This window comes from Myotis yumanensis, unplaced genomic scaffold, assembly GCF_028538775.1.
Source record: "Myotis yumanensis isolate MYYU_CA2020_CCGP unplaced genomic scaffold, mMyoYum1.0.hap1 SCAF_2, whole genome shotgun sequence".
Lineage (NCBI taxonomy): Eukaryota > Metazoa > Chordata > Mammalia > Chiroptera > Vespertilionidae > Myotis > Myotis yumanensis.
The window spans coordinates 159420069-159438661 of record NW_027223753.1 but is presented as its reverse complement, the minus strand read 5'-3'; the positions used below and the strand labels follow the sequence as shown (position 1 = coordinate 159438661).

The following is an 18593-nucleotide window of genomic DNA, read 5'->3' as shown; positions in this document are numbered from 1 at the left end:
TTCTGCTACACCTTTGTAGTACCCTTTCCCCAACCCTTTCCTATCTCCAAGCAATTTATAATCTGTGTCTGTCACCACTGATTAGTTTACATAAATGGAATCATAAAATATGTATTTATATTTTTGTCTGCCTTCTTTTAGTCAGCTTAATAATTTTGAGGTTTACTTATGCTATGTATGTATCAGTAGTTCATTTTGTTATATTGTTTAGTGTTCTGTTGCATGGATAAACCACAGTTGGTTTATCCATTCACTTGTTGATGGTAATTTGGAGCGTTTCTGGGTTTTGGTGATTGCAAATAAAGCTGCTGTGAACATTTATAGCTAGCTCTTATAGATACATATTTTCCTTTTTCTGGGATAAATATCTAGGAGCAAAATGGCTGGATTGTTTAGTCTTTGTATAGTTAAGAAGCTGTCAACTGATGGCCAAAATGGGTTGTACTATTTGACCTACCCGTCAGTAATGTATGGAGTTTCATTTCCTTGTCAACATTTGGTATAGTCAGTCATTTTCATTTTAACTATTCTAAGGTGTGTGTAATAGTATATCATTATGATTTTAATTTGCATTTTTCTAATGACTAAAGTTGAATATCTTTCATGGGCTTACATGCCATCTATATATCTATTTTAATGAAGTCTGTTTAAATATATTCCTTGTCCCACAGGAATATTTTTATGTTTTGTACATATTTTCTCAGCCTTTTTCTCTTTTATTTTGGATTGCTTCTATTGCACTGTCCATAAATCCACTAATCTTTTTTCTATGATATCTAATCTGTAAATCCACCCAGCATACTTTTCATCTGAAAAATTTTTCATCTCTAGGTATTTGATTTGCCTTTTGTGTATGTGTTTTCCAATCTCTCCTTCTCATGTTTATATTTTACTCTACTTTTTGAATATTGTGGATATATTCATAAAAACTATTTTAATGTCTTGGTCCAGTTTGCCATCTTCAGCATTTCTAGGTGATTTTGATTCATTTGATTGATTTTTCTCTTCCTCATTGGTAGTCTTCTACTTCTTTTGCACGCTTGGTAGTTATTAATTGCATGCCAAGCATTGTGACTTTGATCTCATTTGGTGTTGGAGTTTTTAATATACTTTTTAATAAGTATAATTTTGTTCCCCATAATGTATATAATTGTGACATTGTCATTGGATGTAGTTAATCAACTTGGAAGCAGTTTGCAAAAAAGTTTGATCAGACTGGACCAGAACAGCCTTTAATTTAGGGCTAATTTAGCATCACAACTAAATCAATACTGTTCTGAGTCTTCTACTCAATGTCCCATATATTAGGAGTTTTTTTCTATTCCAGCGGGTCAAAGCATAAACTATCTCTTGATCTCTGTGACCCCTGAAATTGTTCTGCATGCTCCTTGAAAGTGGTTCATTTTCCAACTTTGGATCTTTTCCTCACACACCTGCAATGATCACTATTAAGCTAAAGAGTCAATGAATACTTTCTGCAGGTTTTTGGAGTTCTGCATTGATCTCTCAGGAAATGGCTAAGCATACCCCAGCTCCATTTTCCAACCTTACCTTTTTTATAGGTCATGCAGTGTGAGACCTTTCAGTAAGTTTTACTCATCAAGTGATAGTTACTTGCAGTATATTATAAGACTGGAGAGTTCTGAAATAGTCCATCAGGAAAGGTTGAAGGTGGCACAGACTTTTGAATTTTTAAAATAATTTTCAAAATCTCCATCCTTATTACCTTTTAAGTAGGGTGACTAGTGTTTGGCTGTTGAACTCCCTTGTGTTAAAATTACTTTAGTAACATCTTTTATTTTTCAGTTATTCAAGCGAAGAAATGTTGCTACAGCAGAAGAAGAAACAGAAGAGGAAGTTATGTCAGATGGAGGCTTCCATGAAGCTCAGATTAATAATATGGAAATGGCACCAGTAAGTAAGATAATAAAAGAAACTCTTTTTAGTGTTTCTCTGATGAAAATATGAGCTTTAAGATATTTTTGTTTTTAAAAAAGGTTACTTGAAATTTGATTTTTAAAAAGAAGCCATATACTTAATCTCATGATTTACTAAATATTTATTATATTTTAACTAACATGCAGATAAAGAGGATTAACTAAATTATGAAGATTAATCCAGCTATTAAAATGTACAAAGATAATTATAATAAAATTATTCCTTAAAAGTTGAATATAAAGGATATGTTAATGGAAATCCCAATTTGTTATTCATTTCAGTTACAAAATTGGATATGTTTATATGATTTTAAAAATTGGTTCCATATCACAACTATTGGAATTTTTTTTTTTTTTTTTTTTTTAAATAATTTTTATTTCTTAAAGTATTACAAAGAGTATTACATATGTCTCCTTTTTCCCCCCCATGACATTCCCCCGGCCCCTACCCCCCCGCCCCCCCCCGCCCCGTGTCTTGTGTCCATTGGTTAATCTTATATGCATGCATATAAGTCCTTCAGTTGGTCTCTTAATCCCCCCCCAACCCTCCCCAGGCTCCCCATTGTAGTTTAACATTCTGTTCAATGTTGCTCTGCTTCTGTATCTACACCTGTTCATCAGTCCATACTGGTCCCCTTTATTTGTCCCAACCTCACTGGAGTAGTCTCAACCTCACCAGGGCCGTCTGAGCCTCACCAGGGCCGTTTCAACCTCACCGGGGTCGTCCCTACCTCACGGGGGCCGTTTCAACCTCACCGGGGTCGTCCCTACCTCACCAGGGCCGTTTCAACCTGACTGGGGTTGTCGCTACCACACCGGGACTGTTTCAACCTGACCGGGGTTGTCCCTACCACACCGGGGCCTTTCGACCTGACTGGGGTCGTCCCTACCTCACGGGGGCCGTTTCAACCTGACCGGGGTTGTCCCTACCACGCCGGGGCCGTTTCGACCTGACTGGGGTCGTCCCTACCTCGCGGGGGCTGTTTCAACCTCACCGGGGTCGTCCCTACCTCACGGGGGCCGTTTCAACCTGACCGGTGTTGTCCCTACCACGCCGGGGCCGTTTCGACCTGACTGGGGTCGTCCCTACCTCACGGGGGCTGTTTCAATCTCACCGGGGTCGTCCCTACCACACCGGGGCCGTTTCGACCTGACTGGGGTCGTCCCTACCTCACGGGGGCCGTTTCAACCTCACCGGGGTCGTCCCTACCTCACGGGGGCCGTTTCAACCTGACCGGGGTTGTCCCTACCACGCCGGGGCCGTTTCGACCTGACTGGGGTCGTCCCTACCTCACGGGGGCTGTTTCAACCTCACCGGGGTCGTCCCTACCACACCGGGGCCGTTTCGACCTGACTGGGGTCGTCCCTACCTCACGGGGGCTGTTTCAACCTCACCGGGTTCGTCCCTACCACACCGGGGCCGTTTCGACCTGACTGGGGTCGTCCCTACCTCACGGGGGCCGTTTCAACCTCACCGGGGTTGTCCCTACCACACCGGGGCTGTTTCAACCTGACCGGGGTTGTCCCTACCACACCGGGGCCGTTTCAACCTGACCGGGGTTGTCCCTACCACGCCGGGGCCGTTTCGACCTGACTGGGGTCGTCCCTACCTCACGGGGGCTGTTTCAACCTCACCGGGGTCGTCCCTACCTCACGGGGGCCGTTTCAACCTGACCGGGGTTGTCCCTACCACGCCGGGGCCGTTTCGACCTGACTGGGGTCGTCCCTACCTCACGGGGGCCGTTTCAACCTCACCGGGGTTGTCCCTACCACACCGGGGCTGTTTCAACCTGACCGGTGTTGTCCCTACCACGCCGGGGCCGTTTCGACCTGACTGGGGTCGTCCCTACCTCACGGGGGCTGTTTCAACCTCACCGGGGTCGTCCCTACCTCACGGGGGCCGTTTCAACCTGACTGGGGTTGTCCCTACCACGCCGGGGCCGTTTCGACCTGACTGGGGTCGTCCCTACCTCACGGGGGCCGTTTCAACCTCACCGGGGTTGTCCCTACCACACCGGGGCTGTTTCAACCTGACCGGGGTTGTCCCTACCACGCCGGGGCCGTTTCGACCTGACTGGGGTCGTCCCTACCTCACGGGGGCTGTTTCAACCTCACTGGGGTTGTCCCTACCACGCCGGGGCCGTTTCGACCTGACTGGGGTCGTCCCTACCTCACGGGGGCTGTTTCAACCTCACCGGGGTCGTCCCTACCTCACGGGGGCCGTTTCAACCTGACCGGGGTTGTCCCTACCACGCCGGGGCCGTTTCGACCTGACTGGGGTCGTCCCTACCTCACGGGGGCCGTTTCAACCTCACCGGGGTTGTCCCTACCACACCGGGGCTGTTTCAACCTGACCGGGGTTGTCCCTACGACGCCGGGGCCGTTTCGACCTGACTGGGGTCGTCCCTACCTCACGGGGGCTGTTTCAACCTCACCGGGGTCGTCCCTACCACACCGGGGCCGTTTCGACCTGACTGGGGTCGTCCCTACCTCACGGGGGCTGTTTCAACCTCACCGGGGTCGTCCCTACCACACCGGGGCCGTTTCGACCTGACTGGGGTCGTCCCTACCTCACGGGGGCCGTTTCAACCTGACTGGGGTTGTCCCTACCACGCCGGGGCCGTTTCGACCTGACTGGGGTCGTCCCTACCTCACGGGGGCTGTTTCAACCTCACTGGGGTCGTCCCTACCACACCGGGGCTGTTTCGACCTGACTGGGGTCGTCCCTACCTCACGGGGGCTGTTTCAACCTCACCGGGGTCGTCCCTACCACACCGGGGCCGTTTCGACCTGACTGGGGTCGTCCCTACCTCACGGGGGCCGTTTCAACCTCACCGGGGTTGTCCCTACCACACCGGGGCTGTTTCGACCTGACTGGGGTCGTCCCTACCTCACGGGGGCTGTTTCAACCTCGCCGGGGTCGTCCCTACCACACCGGGGCCGTTTCGACCTGACCGGGGTCGTCCCTACCACACCGGGACCGTTTCAACCTCACCGGGGCCATCCCAGCCTTACCGGGGAAACAGGAAGTTTGGCCCTCTGTCCCCTGCCGGCGGCTCCCCACTCGACAAAATCTCCAGGCATTCCTGGTGGTTGCACATCCAGCGCTCCTGCCCTCCACCAAGTGCACAGACTGCCTGTCTGCTGTCCCGCAGCGCCCCACCAGAGACTGGGACCAGTGGGCATGTTTGTGCGCTTGCTGGTACAGCAGTTCCACAGTGCCGGCAGAGTCAGGCCCAGCCCTGGCCGGCCCCGGACCCGACTCTGCCCCCCGATTGCGTCCCTCCCAGATGCAAGGAGCTGAAATCTGCAGCCTGCTGGGATGGGCTCAGTACTTGGTGCTTCAGCACATCCTACTCAGTCTCTATGCGCTTCTTTCTATGCGAGGGGTTGAAATCTGCAGTTTGTTGGGTTGGGCTCTGTACTTGGTGTCACATCCTACTCAGTCTCAATGTTCTTTCTCTCCTTCCAGTTGTAGAGCTTCCACTGGGCCAAGTTTCCCATGATTCTGTATGATAGGTGTTTGTCTGATATTTGGTAGTTTCGATGTTGTTGTGCGAGGTAGCACGCACAGGTCTCTTCCTTATGCCGCCATCCTGGTTCTCCTGGGTCTGCTTCTTGAGTGTGTCTCTCATGGCTGCGAGCAGTTGAAGTCTGCAATTTGTTGGGATAGGCTGCAAAAGCGCAGGTGGGTCTTTTTGTGCACCTGGCACAGCTTGGATGGGGATGTAAATTGATTAAGGCTGAGACTCAGGGAGTCGCCATGGCGGAGCAAATAGCACTGGCTGAGTCTCCGCGGCCCCTTGACTCTCTGCCAGGGCTTTGTGTCCCCCAGTGCCGGCGAGCAGCTGTGCAACAGAGTCTCCCTCGCTTTCTGATGGCTGCAAGGCCGTGCTGCCTCTCCCCGTAGGGTCTGGTGCTTCATGATCCCGCCTGAACCAGCTCAGTGGATTTGAAAGTTTGCAGAAGAAAAGGCGCTTCTACTTGTGGGTCTGGCACAGCCCAGATGGGAATGTAAATTGCGTAGGGCGGGATCACAGGGAGTCGCCGGGGCGGAGACTCAGTGGCCCCTTGCCTATCCAGGACACCAGGACTTTGCGTCCCCCAGTGCCGGCGAGCAGCCGAGCGCCAGAGCCTCCCTCGCTTCCTGACCGCTGGAAGGCCGTGCCGTCTCTCGCCTTGGGGCCTGGGGCCTCAGAGACCCGCCCGAACCAGCTCAGTGGATTTGAGAGTTTGTAAAAGCACAGTCATTCCCTCTTGTGCCTCTGGCACAGCCCTGAGGGTAGGGCGGGGTCACAGGGAGTCACCAGCATGGATGAAATAGCGATGGCGGCGTCTCCGCGCCCCTCGCCTCCCCTGGACACCAGGACTTCTTGTCCCTCGGTGCCGGCGAGCAGCCGCGTATCAGAGCTTCCCTCGCTCTCCGACCAGAGCAAGGCCGTGGCCGCCTCTCCCTGTGGGATCTGGGGCCTCAGAGACCCGCCCCGAGCAAGCCCAGAGGATTCGAGGGTTCGTAAAAATCCGAGAATCCATTTGCAGCCCGCGTGGCGTGTGACTGCGTACCTCTGGTTTTGATGCCTCCGTAGCTCCCACTCAGTCTCACTGCGCTTCTTTCTTTTCCTCCAGTTGTAGATCTCCCACTGGGCCAACTTCCCCATGGTTCTGAGTGGCGGTTGTTTACTTCATAGTTGATAGTTTCAATGATGCTGTGAGAGAGCAGCACACACAGGTCCGCTCCCTACGCCGCCATCTTGGTTCTCCAACTATTGGAATTTTTAAAAATTGTTTTATTGCTTAAAGTATTACAAAGAGTATTACATATATCTCCTTTTTTTCCTCCGCCCTTGACAATCCCCTAGCCTCCCCTACCCCCCAGTGTCTTATGTCCATTGGTTATGCTTATATGTATGCATACAAGTCCTTCGGTTGCTCTCTTAAGACCCGCCCCTCCCCAGCCTTCCAGCTGTAGTTTGACAGTCTGTTCGAGGCTGCTCTGCCTCTGTATCTATTTTTGTTCATAAGTTTATAATGGTCTTTATTATTCATAAATGAGTGAGTGGAATTTTTATTATAACCTATTTTATAACTGTCTTGAGGTTACCAAAACAGATAAAAATTATGCTTTATATGGATCACACCTGTCTACATTTCCAGTTTATTATGATAAATTTAATACTGTTTTATTAGAACATATATATCTGGTTTTCAAAAAGAAGAAAAATCTCTTTTCTTTTACCTTAGTCACCCATTGTCTTAGTGACAGCCACTGTTACTAGATTCTTCTTTTGAGAAAATAAATTACTCCCACCCTTTTTTTTTAATGGTGGCATATTATACACAGTATTATAGATTTTTCCTTTTTTCCACTTCATATATCTCTAGTTTTTATGGACCGATTTTCTTTGGAATTGGAGCAGTTTAAAATCTTTTTGGAGTTGATATAGACATTGTAGACAATACTGTCATTTTCTGGTGAATTCTTCTAGGCCCTTCAGAAAGTCAAGCTGTTCTCTGTTTTTTAAGTGGATGTTAAGTGAATGTAAAGTACTTTGTGGACTGTATTAGCGTCCTGCAGATGAAACAGAACCTGTAGGAGAGAGAGAGAGGTAATGATTTCTTGATTGATTAATTGATTTTAAGGAATTGGTTCATGCTGCTGTTAGAGCTGGTAAGTCCAAAATCCATACGGCAAGTCAGTAGGCTGGAAATTCGGTTAAGAGTTGTAGTTTTAAGGCTGAATTCCTTTTTTAGGACATCTCAGTTTTTGCTCAACTGATTGAAAGAGGCCCGCTCACATTTTGAAGGGTAATCTGCTTTCTTCAAGTGTACTGATTTAAAATGTTAAATCACATCTAAAAAATATTTTTACAGCAACATCTAGATTGATGTCTGTCCAAATAGCTGGATACCATAACCTAATTAGTTGACACATAAAATTAACCCTCCTAGTTCACTCTTTGTCAGTTTGACATCTATATACAACTCCTTAAACCATACTGAGTCTCAGATAAAGACAAGAATAAAGTCAGACCTTCACATAACATGACATAACTAACCTGCATGTAACTTAAAATCCACTAACCTTTTTCCTAGAATAGGATGCAAAGTTCTTGAGTGTTATTCACGTCTCATCCTGATATCCTGTAACTTAAATACTCTGGTGTAAAATTAATAATACTTAAATACTAAATGTAAAATCAGTACATTTTGTTATTTGATAAGGGGTTTCGAGAGGGAAGAAAAAGACATATAGATACAGATATATAAATTCATAATAGAATCCTATCTAATAATAGAGAAACATGGTAATTAACACTACGGTGTCGGGTGAATTTCCCGCCAAAATATAAGATGGCGGTTCGCATACGCAGGTAGGTATCTTTGTGAACGGCAAACAAACAAATATTTGGTAATACGCAGTTACAATCGGCCTGAGTTTACACGTTTCCTGCACTCCACCGCAAATCTATATGAACGGAGTTAAGACGGCTCCCGCGGAGTACGCGCAATTCACGCGAGCCGACTTAACTCGTTTCCCGCAATCCAAGTGTTAACCATAACTTCGCTACCCTTCCCATTGGCTAATCAGCAAGATATGCAAATTAACTGCCAACCAAAATGGCGGCCGGCAGCCAGGCAGCTGAAGCGAACAGGAGACTTGCTTGCTCCAGTGATGGAGGAAGCCAAGCTTCCCTGCCTGCCGCTGCTGGGCTCTGAGCTTGCACTCTAAGAAACACTGTTGCAATTATAGAAGCTAAACAAACCCCAGAAACCTGCTTTCAGCCGTCAGAGCTGGAGCTGCAACAGTGTTTCAATTATAGAAGCCAAACAAACCCAGATACCTGCTTTCAGCAGCTGAGGTCTCAGAGCTGGAGCCGAGGTCTCAGAGCTAAAGCTGGCTCTCAGCTCCAGTGACAGCCATAGAAGGTAAATAAATCCCAGAATAAAAAGAAAAAAGAAAAAAAGGAGAGGTTGGGAGCTTCAGTCACCTGCCAGCCTGAAAACAGCCCTCAGCCCCTCACCAGACTGGCCAGGCACCCCAGTGGGGACCCCCACCCTGAAGGGGGTGTGACCAGCTGCAGACAGCCATCATCCCCTCATCCAGGCTGGCCAGGCACCCAAGCAGGACCCCCACCCTGATCTGGGACACCCTTCAGGGCAAACCAGCCGGCCTCCACCCGTGCACCAGGCCTCTATCCTATATAGTAAAAGGGTAATATGCAAACTGACCCTAACAGCAGAAGGACTGAGAATGACTGGTCACTATGACACACACTGACCACCAGTGGGCAGACGCTCAATGCAGGAGCTGCCCCCTGGTGGTCAGGGCGCTCTCACATAGGAGGAGCTCTGTTCAGCCACAAGCCAGGCTGATGGCTGCCAGTACAGTGGTGGTGGTGGGAGCCTCTCCTGCCTCCTCAGCAGCGCTAAGGATGTCCGACTGCAGTTTAGGCCTGCTCCCTGCTGGCAAGTGGACATCCCCCTAGGGCTGCTGGGCTGCCAGGGGATGTCTGATTGCCATCTTAGGCCCAGGGAGCAGGCCTAAGCCAGCAGGTGGTCATCCCCTGAGGTGTCCCAGACTGCGAGAGAGCACAGGCCAGGCTCAGGGACCCTCCTCCCCCTGAGTGCACAAATTTTTGTGCACCAGGCCTCTAGTTATGTATAAGTACCCTTTGTTTATTCAGGAATCGGTCTTGTAAGTTTCAAAGTACAGTTACTTTTCTGACTCTTAAAACCCTTTTTAAAATATATTTTTATTGATTTCAGAGAAGGGAAAGGGAGAGAGAGAGAAACATCAGTGATGTGAGAGAATCATTGATCAGCTGCCTGCTACATGCCTCCCTACTGGAGAGTGAACCTGAAACCCAGGCATGTGCCCTTACTGGGAATCAAATCATGACCTCCTGGTTCATACGTCAATGCTCAACCATTGAGCCACACCTGCCGGGCACTTTTCTGAGTCTTAAAAGCAGAATGCTTCACTCGCCCCATGCGGATTTTTAAGTGTTAGATATTGCTTACCAACCGTCTAGTGTTTTTAACTCAGTGCAGTTTTCTTCAGAGTTCATCTCGTTGACTCTAACCCTTCATGAAATGATAAGAACTTTTACTTCATTGACAAATGATTCTGAGAAGAGAGTTAACTACTAATACTGGGGATCAGTTATAGTGGAATGTGGAAAAAGTCTAATAAAGCAAGAAAATAGTTAGAAGCTGAAAAATTTTAATAAAGCAAGAAAATAGAAAATTTAAATAAATTTAAGAGTCAGCTGTTGAATTTAGCAGTGGCTAGAATCTGTGTTTTATATTGTACAATTCTACTTATTCAATAAATATTTGTTGAGCATCTACTGTATGCCAGCTATCAGTGATAGAGTGGTAAGATAGGCAGGGTCTTTGGCTTTCAAGGAGCTTACAGTATACTAAGGAAACCTGGGCAGTAAACAAATAGCTAAGAAAAATATATATCTGATAGTGAAAAGGATTGTACCCAGGATTAATATAGAGGGATAGGATAGAGATGGAGTGGATCCTTTAGATTTGGAGGTCATGCAAAGCCTTCTTTTAGAATTTAACATTTAATCTGAGTTACAAGGAATAGCTAACTCTTTGATGAGCAATGAGAGGAAGAATAAAAAACATCTTGTCTTAGTATTTACTAAGATTACTACTTTCTCACTGTTGTGAGCTTTTTAATGATAGAGATTGGTTTCATCACATTATTAATCATCTCATTTCTACATGTAAAGATTGCCCTCCCTTTGTGTAACTTCTAGATAAATATGATTAACTTAATAACATGGCTACAATGTATACTATCTCTGTTTATCTTTGAATTAAAGTTAAAATTTCCTTATGTTTGTTTTTTGTTTGTGATCCCAGGGTGGTGTTATTACTTCTGACATGATTGAAATGATATTTTCCAATAGCCCAGAGCAGCAACTTTCAGCAACGCAGAAGTTCAGAAAACTGCTTTCAAAAGGTGAGTTCTGAATATCCTATATAATAAAAACCCAGCAACCGAACGGCGGAACAACCAGAACAACTGCTTGACCAGTCGGTATGATGTGCACTGACCACCAGGGGGCAATCAATGCAGGAGCTGCCCCCTGGTGGACAGTGCACTCCCACAGCGGGAGCAGCTGCTCAGCAGGTGGATCCACAGCCCTCCCACAGCAGGCTGATCCCCGCAGGCCACGCCCCCCCCTCCCCCCCCCCCCAGTGCACGAATCCCGTGCACCAGGCCACTAGTGTTACATATAATGTTTATTTACAAAATATTACTTTCCCATAACCTATTGACTTGCTTTGGAGTTTGTCTATCAACAGAATAAAAGGATGCATACAGAAATATGTATAACTAGGATCCATAGCTAACTTTTGGATTTCCTTATTTATTTCTGTGATCTTATCAGGACCAGAAAGCAGCATTATTTTTATTTCTGAGCTATCTTTTAAAAGACCTTAAATTGGTAAGAACAGTAGTCAATATTTTATATTAATTCATATTGAGAAACTCCACTCTTTTTTAAGAAAAACTTCAAAAATATCACTGAAAGAGCAATGATTTTTGGTTTTAATGTTAGCAGTTTATCACTGATATTAAGTATGGATTTATTGGTGGACAGGTTAACTACCTTTTAAATAATTAGGGTAGAATGGAATATAATACTTTTTGTCATCTGGACAAGTAAAAAGAACTCTGTAACTCAGAATCATATTTGGCTCCCAGTCGTAAGTTATGGTTGTTTAGAATTATTAATGAGAAGTTGACATACTCCTTGAGGTTAACTGGAATAAAAATATATTACCATAACAAAAAAATGTTTTTTGCATGACAACTTATTAAATATTTGAAGGCCATTATCATGTACATCTTCTCCTCCCCTCTAAAAATGTCATTTCTTTTCAGCAAGCTGAACCTAATGGGTTTCTCACATAATATGGCTTTTTAAGGCCTTTCACCATTCTATTACTTTCCTGCATGTATTGTAGTTTGCTAGCCTCCTCTCTTAGAATGTGATAACTGAAATACAGTACTGCTGATGTGTTAGTATTCTCAATGGTGAGAGATTGACTTCCTCAGACTATACATTATAATAATGTATTCTAAGATGTTATCAATTATTTCAGTAGTCATGGCACAGTAATGTTTCATTGTATTTGCAGCATTCTAAACTCCCCTGTACTTTTCTTCGTGGATTGTTTTAAAGTGTTGTCTGTGAAGTCATGTGGATTGTTGTTTTAATTTTTTTAAAAACTCAGTTGCTGAGTTTTGCTTTACCCCTGTTGCTTATATTGCCAACTTTAGCTTAATGTTCTTTCTATATGTTGTTTTTGTAATCTAGCATACTAACTACTTAGTCTTTATTATAATATCAAATTTATTTGTTGTGTTTATCTGAATGCTTGGTAAAAATGTCAAACCAGGCAAAAAACATGCCATTAGAGCTCTCTCCAAATTATCATTGAACCATTAGTTACCTCTTTCAGTAAAGCCATTCACTTGGCTAAGAATTCGTAGTAGTACTGTAGTCCAGCTGCCATTTTTCTTTCATTGCTACATAAATCTCATAAAAAATTTTGTCAAATCTCTTGCTGAAATTATTATGCTGATTGTTTAGGACATTACCTATTTATTCATCCAACAAGTTTCTACTGACTTCATTTATAAGCTACTCTGTTGTTATAAATGAAAATGAGATTAATTTGGCAATCATCCTTGGTGCATTCTTGCTCTGATTTCTGTTTAACAACTTAACAGCTGCAAAATTAAGTCCTGCAAGCATGCTCAGAATGTCCTAATCTCATTTCTTTCCATTTTCAAACTGATGACATGTGCCAGGAAGCAAGATCTCAAATGCTCCCCTGATCCAGTTTCTTAAGACAGCTTATCTATCTATCTATCTATCTATCTATCTATATATCTATATATCAATCAATCATCTATCTATCTATGTATCTATTATCTATCTAAAAGGCTAATATGCAAAGTGTCCCCTCAGGAGTCCAACTGGGAGAATGGGAGTTCAATTGCTCACTATGAACTGTGCTGACCACCTGGGGCAGTGTGGAATGAAGGAAGGCCCTGGCTAGCAGCCTGTGAAGGGAGGCCCCAATTGGCCCTGATTGCCAGCCAGGCCTAGGGACCCTACCCATGCACGAATTTCTTGCACTGGGCCTCTAGTGTTAAATGAAAAAGACGAATAATAAACCCATACACAGAAAAAGGACTAGAAGGAAGTATACCAAAATAATAACAGTGGTTATCTTTGAATGGTTTTCCCTCTATTTTCTAAAATACTAGAGGTAGTAATTTTAATTTTTAAAAATTCTGCCTATCATTTTCATGTTAAGGCTTACTTTATTGTGAAATCTTTCAAGCTGCTGTAGTCTCAAAGTGACCAAAGTCAATTTTACATTGTTTTTCTTTTTGAGATTTCCAGCATGAAAGAGAGGCCAAAATGGAGGGAGGGATATTATGAAGTAATTTTGACCTATAAAGTCTGCATTGAAATCAAAGAATTATTTTTCTTCCTTCCTTTTATTTTATGGGGAGACAGAACCTAATCCTCCTATTGATGAAGTCATCAGCACACCAGGAGTAGTGGCCAGGTTTGTGGAATTCCTCAAACGAAAAGAGAATTGTACACTGCAGGTACGAGCCTTTACGTTTCTTGCCTCATATCTTCTCTTTGCAAATTTACATTTTGTTACTTATTTTAATCTATATGAAGGGTTAGTTTTTTATAATGAAGTTTCCAACAACCACACTGCAAGTTTCTTTGATAGTTTTTTAACATCCAGGCCCTCGGTTTTACTCTTTAGAATTTTTGTCTTTTTTTTTTTTTGTCATGTAAAAAATTATTTTATGATTGTGGATAATACTTATCCAATAGGAAATTGTTTGCCATAGAGGAGCCATTATAGGATCTAAGTGTGGGCTACGTAAAATTTGGTTTTGTAGGATTTTTAGATTATACTTGTTAGCTTTCTCACTAATCCCCAAATCTGGTCCTAATTAGTCCTCCCCGCTACTTCCAAAGAACTGACAAGGAGATAGCCTTGTCAGGAATCTATGTGCTTTCTGCTGTGTTAATTTAGTCTATCAATACTGTGTTATCTAAGAATTCTAAGAGGAAATTCTACAAATTCTGGGTTGGATAATTTTCACAGTAAAAAGTACTACTGTCAACTGACACATCCTAGGAGTTAATTTAGAAAATTTAAAATAGTATTTTGTGAGTGACATCAAAGCAATGGCGGCATGAGAGAGCCCCTTGTCCTCTTCCCTTGAAATTTCAGCAAGTTGACCAACTATAATTCAACAAAGAAATCCCTGCTCAACACAGACACATGCTGGAGAGACCTGCACATTGAAACATCTAAATGTTAACAACTGGGAATAAATGGGAGACGAGAAGGGAGGAAAGCGCAGATGGCCCTTAGACAGCCAGCTCACGGTTCGGCTGGCCAGGAGAAGGGAGAAAGCCTGTGGTAGCAGGCTCTTCCTTCAGCTGGAGGAACAGAGAGCTTTGCGGGGTGGGGAGCCAACCCAGCAGGCCTAGCAGCAAAGGGATGAATAGTGTCTGAATCAACAGATGCCTGAGAGGGTTCTGCCATGCAGGGAAGCCCAGGTCCCTAGGTGCCTGTGGCCTGCTGGAGGAGGGAAGCCTAGGTCCCAGGTGCAGGGGCCGAGGCAGAGACGGTTAGGGGCGATCAGGCTGGCAGGGGAGCAATTAGGGGTGATCAGACAGGCAGGCAGAGGTGGTTAGGGGTGATCAGGCAGGTGGGCAGGTGAGTGGTTAGGAGCCAGCGGTCCCGGATTGCGAGAGGGATGTCTGACTACCTGTTGCAGGATTGGGCCTAAACTGGCAGTTGGACATCCCCCAAGGGTCCCGGATTGGAGAGGGTGCAGGCTGGGCTGAGGAACACACCTCTGCCCCGGTGCACGAGTTTCGTGCACGAGTTTCGTGCACCGGGCCTCAGTATGTGATATAAATGACAAGAGATTTCAAGATTGCAGTTCTGAAAATACTCAACGAGATGCAAGAAAATACAGACAGGCAATTCAGTGCACTCAGAAAACAAATGAATGAATAAAACAAGTACTTTACCCAAGAGATTGGAACTTTAAAAAAGAACCAATCATAAATCCTGGAAATGAAGCATGCTGTTAAGGAGATTAAGAGTGAACTGCTGCCCTGGCCGGTTTTGCTCAGTGGATAGAGCGTCGGCCTATGGACTCAAGGGTCCCGGGTTCGATTCCGGTCAAGGGCATGTACCTTGGTTGTGGGCACATACCCAGTGGGGGGTGTGCAGGATGCAGGTGATCGATGTTTCTAACTCTCTATCCCTCTCCCTTACTCTCTGTAAAAAATCAATAAAATATATATTTAAAAAAAAAAAGAGTGAACTGCTGCCCCATCTGGTTTGGCTCAGTGGATAGAATGTCAGCCCGCTGACTGAAGAGTCCCAGGTTTGATTCCAGTAAAGGGCAAATAGCTTGGTTGCAGGCACAATCCCCGGCCCCAGTTGGGGCACATGCAGGAGGCAACCAGTGTCTCCCTCACATAGATGTTTTTCTATATCTGTCTTTGCCTCTCCTTCCACTCTCTCTGAAAATTAATGGAAAAATATCTTCAAATGAGGATAAAAAATAAAAAAAGAGTTAACTACAGAGCATAGAAAACAGAGCCAGATGGAGTAAAGAATTAGTGATATTGAAGATAGGAATCTAGAAATGACGAAGAGGGGAGAAGAGAGAGATCTGAGCATAAAGAAAAAGGAAAGCTCTGACTCCATCAGAAAAAGCAATATTAGAATTACTAGAGGCCTGGTGCACGAAATTTGTGCACGGGTAGGGTTCCTAGGTCTGCCCGACGATCAGGGCCGATCAGATTCCCCGCCTTCCCGCCTCCTCCTTCACGCTCCCTCAGCACCCTGCTGCCGCCGCTGGTCGCCCACCATGTTCCGCGCCACCCCCTGTTGGTCAGCATATGTCATAACGAGCAATTGAACTCCTGGTCGAACTCCCGCATTCCGAAGAAGGAGAGGGAGTATGGAATGGAAAGTCTATTTAAACAAATAGTGGATGAGAACTTGCCAAACCTATGGGGAAGAACTAGATCTTGAATCCAAGAAGCAAACAGAACACTTAGTTACCTCAGTCCAAAGAGGCTCTCTCCAAAGCACTTGGTATTCAAGTTATTAAAAATCAATGACACATCATTAAAATGTCCATACTACCCAAGGCAATCTACAGACTCAATGCAATCCCTATTAAAATACCAATGAAATATTTCACAGAGCTAGAACAAATACTCCAAATATTTATATGGAATAAAAAAAGACCCTGAATAGCTGCAGCAATTTTGAGAAAGAAAAACAAAGTTGGAGGAGTCACAATACCAGATTTCAAGTTATACTACAAAGCCACCGTAATCAAAACAGCCTTTTACTGGCACAAGAACAGGCGTATAGATCAATGGAACAGATCAGAGAACCTAGAAATTGACCCAAGCCATTATGCTCAATTAATATTTGACAAAAGAGGCAAGAGCATACAATGGAATCAAGAGAGTCTCTTCAAGAAATGGTGTTGGGGGTTAGAGATCAACCGAAGGACTTGTATGCATGCAATGGACATAAGACACTGGGGGCTAGGGGTGGCCAGGGGATTGTCAAGGGCGGGGGGAAAAAAGGAGACATATGTAATACTCGCTGTAATAGTTTAAGCAATAAAACAATTAGAAAAAAAAAAGAAATGGTGTTGGGAAAATTGGACAGATACATACCAAAAAAATGAAACTAGACCACCAACTTACACTATACACAAGAATAAACTCAAATGGATAAAAGACTTAAATGTAAGTCGTGAAACCATAAAAATCCTAGAAGAAACCATAGGCAGCAAAACCTCAGACATCTCTGGTAGCAATATGTTTACAGATACGTCTCCTAAGACAAAGGAAACTAAGGAGTAAATAAACAAATGGGACTACATCAAAATAAAAAGCTTCAGAGAAAAAGAAATCATCAACAAAATGAAAAGAGAGCCCACTCTGGGAAAAGATATTTGGCAATGATATATCTCATAAAAGGTTAATATCCAGAGTATATAAGGAACTCCTACAACTTAACAAAAGGAAGACAATCCAATAAAAAAAATGGGCAAAGGACCTAAATAGACACTTCTCCAAAGAGGATATACAGATGGCTAAGAGACATATGAAAAAATGCTAGAAGTCACTACTCATTCAAGAGAAGCAAATCAAAATGACAATAAAGTACCATCTCACACCTGTCAGAAATGGCTACCATCAACAAATCAACAAATGACAAGTGCTGGTGAGTATGTGGAGTAAAGGGAACCCTAGTACACTGCTGGTGGGAATGCAGACTGGTGCAACCATTATGGAAAACAGTATGGAGTTTCCTCAAAAAATTAAATATGCATCTGCCATTTGACCCAGTGATCATACTTCTAGGACTATATCCTAAGAAACCCGAAGCACCAATCAGAAAGAATGTAGGCACCCCTGTGTTCATAGCAGCACAATTTATAATAGCTAAGATCTGGAAACAGCCCAAGTGCTCATCAGTAGATGAATGGATAAAAAATCTGTGGTACATTTATACCATGGAATACTGTGCAGCAGTAAAAAAGAAGCTCTTACCCTTTGAGACAGCATGGAGAAACCTGGGGAGTATCATGCTAAGTGAAATAAGTCAGTCACAGAAGGACAGGTATCACATGATTACACTCATATGTGGAATCTAAGTAACAAAATAAACTGATGAACAGAATGAACCCAGAGACATGGAAGCATGGAACAGAGTGAGAATCTCAGAGGGAAGGTGGGGATGGGTGGGAGGTAGTTAACCAAAGATCTCCAATGCATAACCCATGGACATAGACAATAGGTGCTGAAGGCCTGCGGTGGGGAAAGGGGTATGGAGGTGGGCTGGAGGTGGCCAATTGGGGAGGAAAGAGGGGCATATGTAATACTTTCAACAATAAAGAATTATTTAAAAATAAATAAATAATAATGACAAAGAAAAAATTCTCAAAACAACCAGGGAAAAGAAGCAAGTGAACTAAATATAAAGGAAAACCCATCAGAATTTCATCAGATTTCTCAGCAGAAACTCTACAAGCCAGAAGAGAGTGGAACCAAATATTCAAACATCTGGAAGAGAGAAATTACAAGCCATGAATAATATATCCAGCAAGATTATCCTTTAAATATGAAGGTGGAAAACAGGAAATAAAGATTTTCCTAGATATACACAGCTGGAGGATTTTATCACATCAATGTTTTTCTCTCAGGAAGTACTCAAGGGAGTTATTCTACCTGAAACAAAGAACATGAGGTCATAGCACTACAAGTAAGATCACCAGAAAACTTAGAGCATAAACAGGGATTATCTGTAATAACAAAAACATAAAAGGGGAGGGAAGTAAAGGTCTGAACTGCCAAAGGAGGATGAAGATCAGTTGCACTCAAAAGAAAATATGCTACGGTATAAGTACAGGTTTATTTTTTATAAACCTAATGGTAACCACACACAAAAGTAACCAAACCAGAACACATAGCTTAAAGCAAGAAGAAAGAAGTATAGAGTACCACCAAACAAAAAGAATAGATAGAA

The 18593-nt window shown here is 44.1% G+C and overlaps 1 protein-coding gene across 1 annotated transcript in view; it reads left to right on the top strand.

Annotated features, from left to right (window-relative positions):
• KPNA1 (karyopherin subunit alpha 1) overlaps positions 1 to 18593 on the top strand; it is a 101239-nt gene that overhangs the window by 35655 nt on the left and 46991 nt on the right. Inside the window, exons 3-5 of the mRNA XM_070406314.1 lie at positions 1807 to 1914; positions 10821 to 10920; positions 13502 to 13596. Coding sequence (XP_070262415.1) covers positions 1807 to 1914; positions 10821 to 10920; positions 13502 to 13596 — 303 coding nt within the window. The remainder of the gene's footprint in view (positions 1 to 1806; positions 1915 to 10820; positions 10921 to 13501; positions 13597 to 18593) is intronic.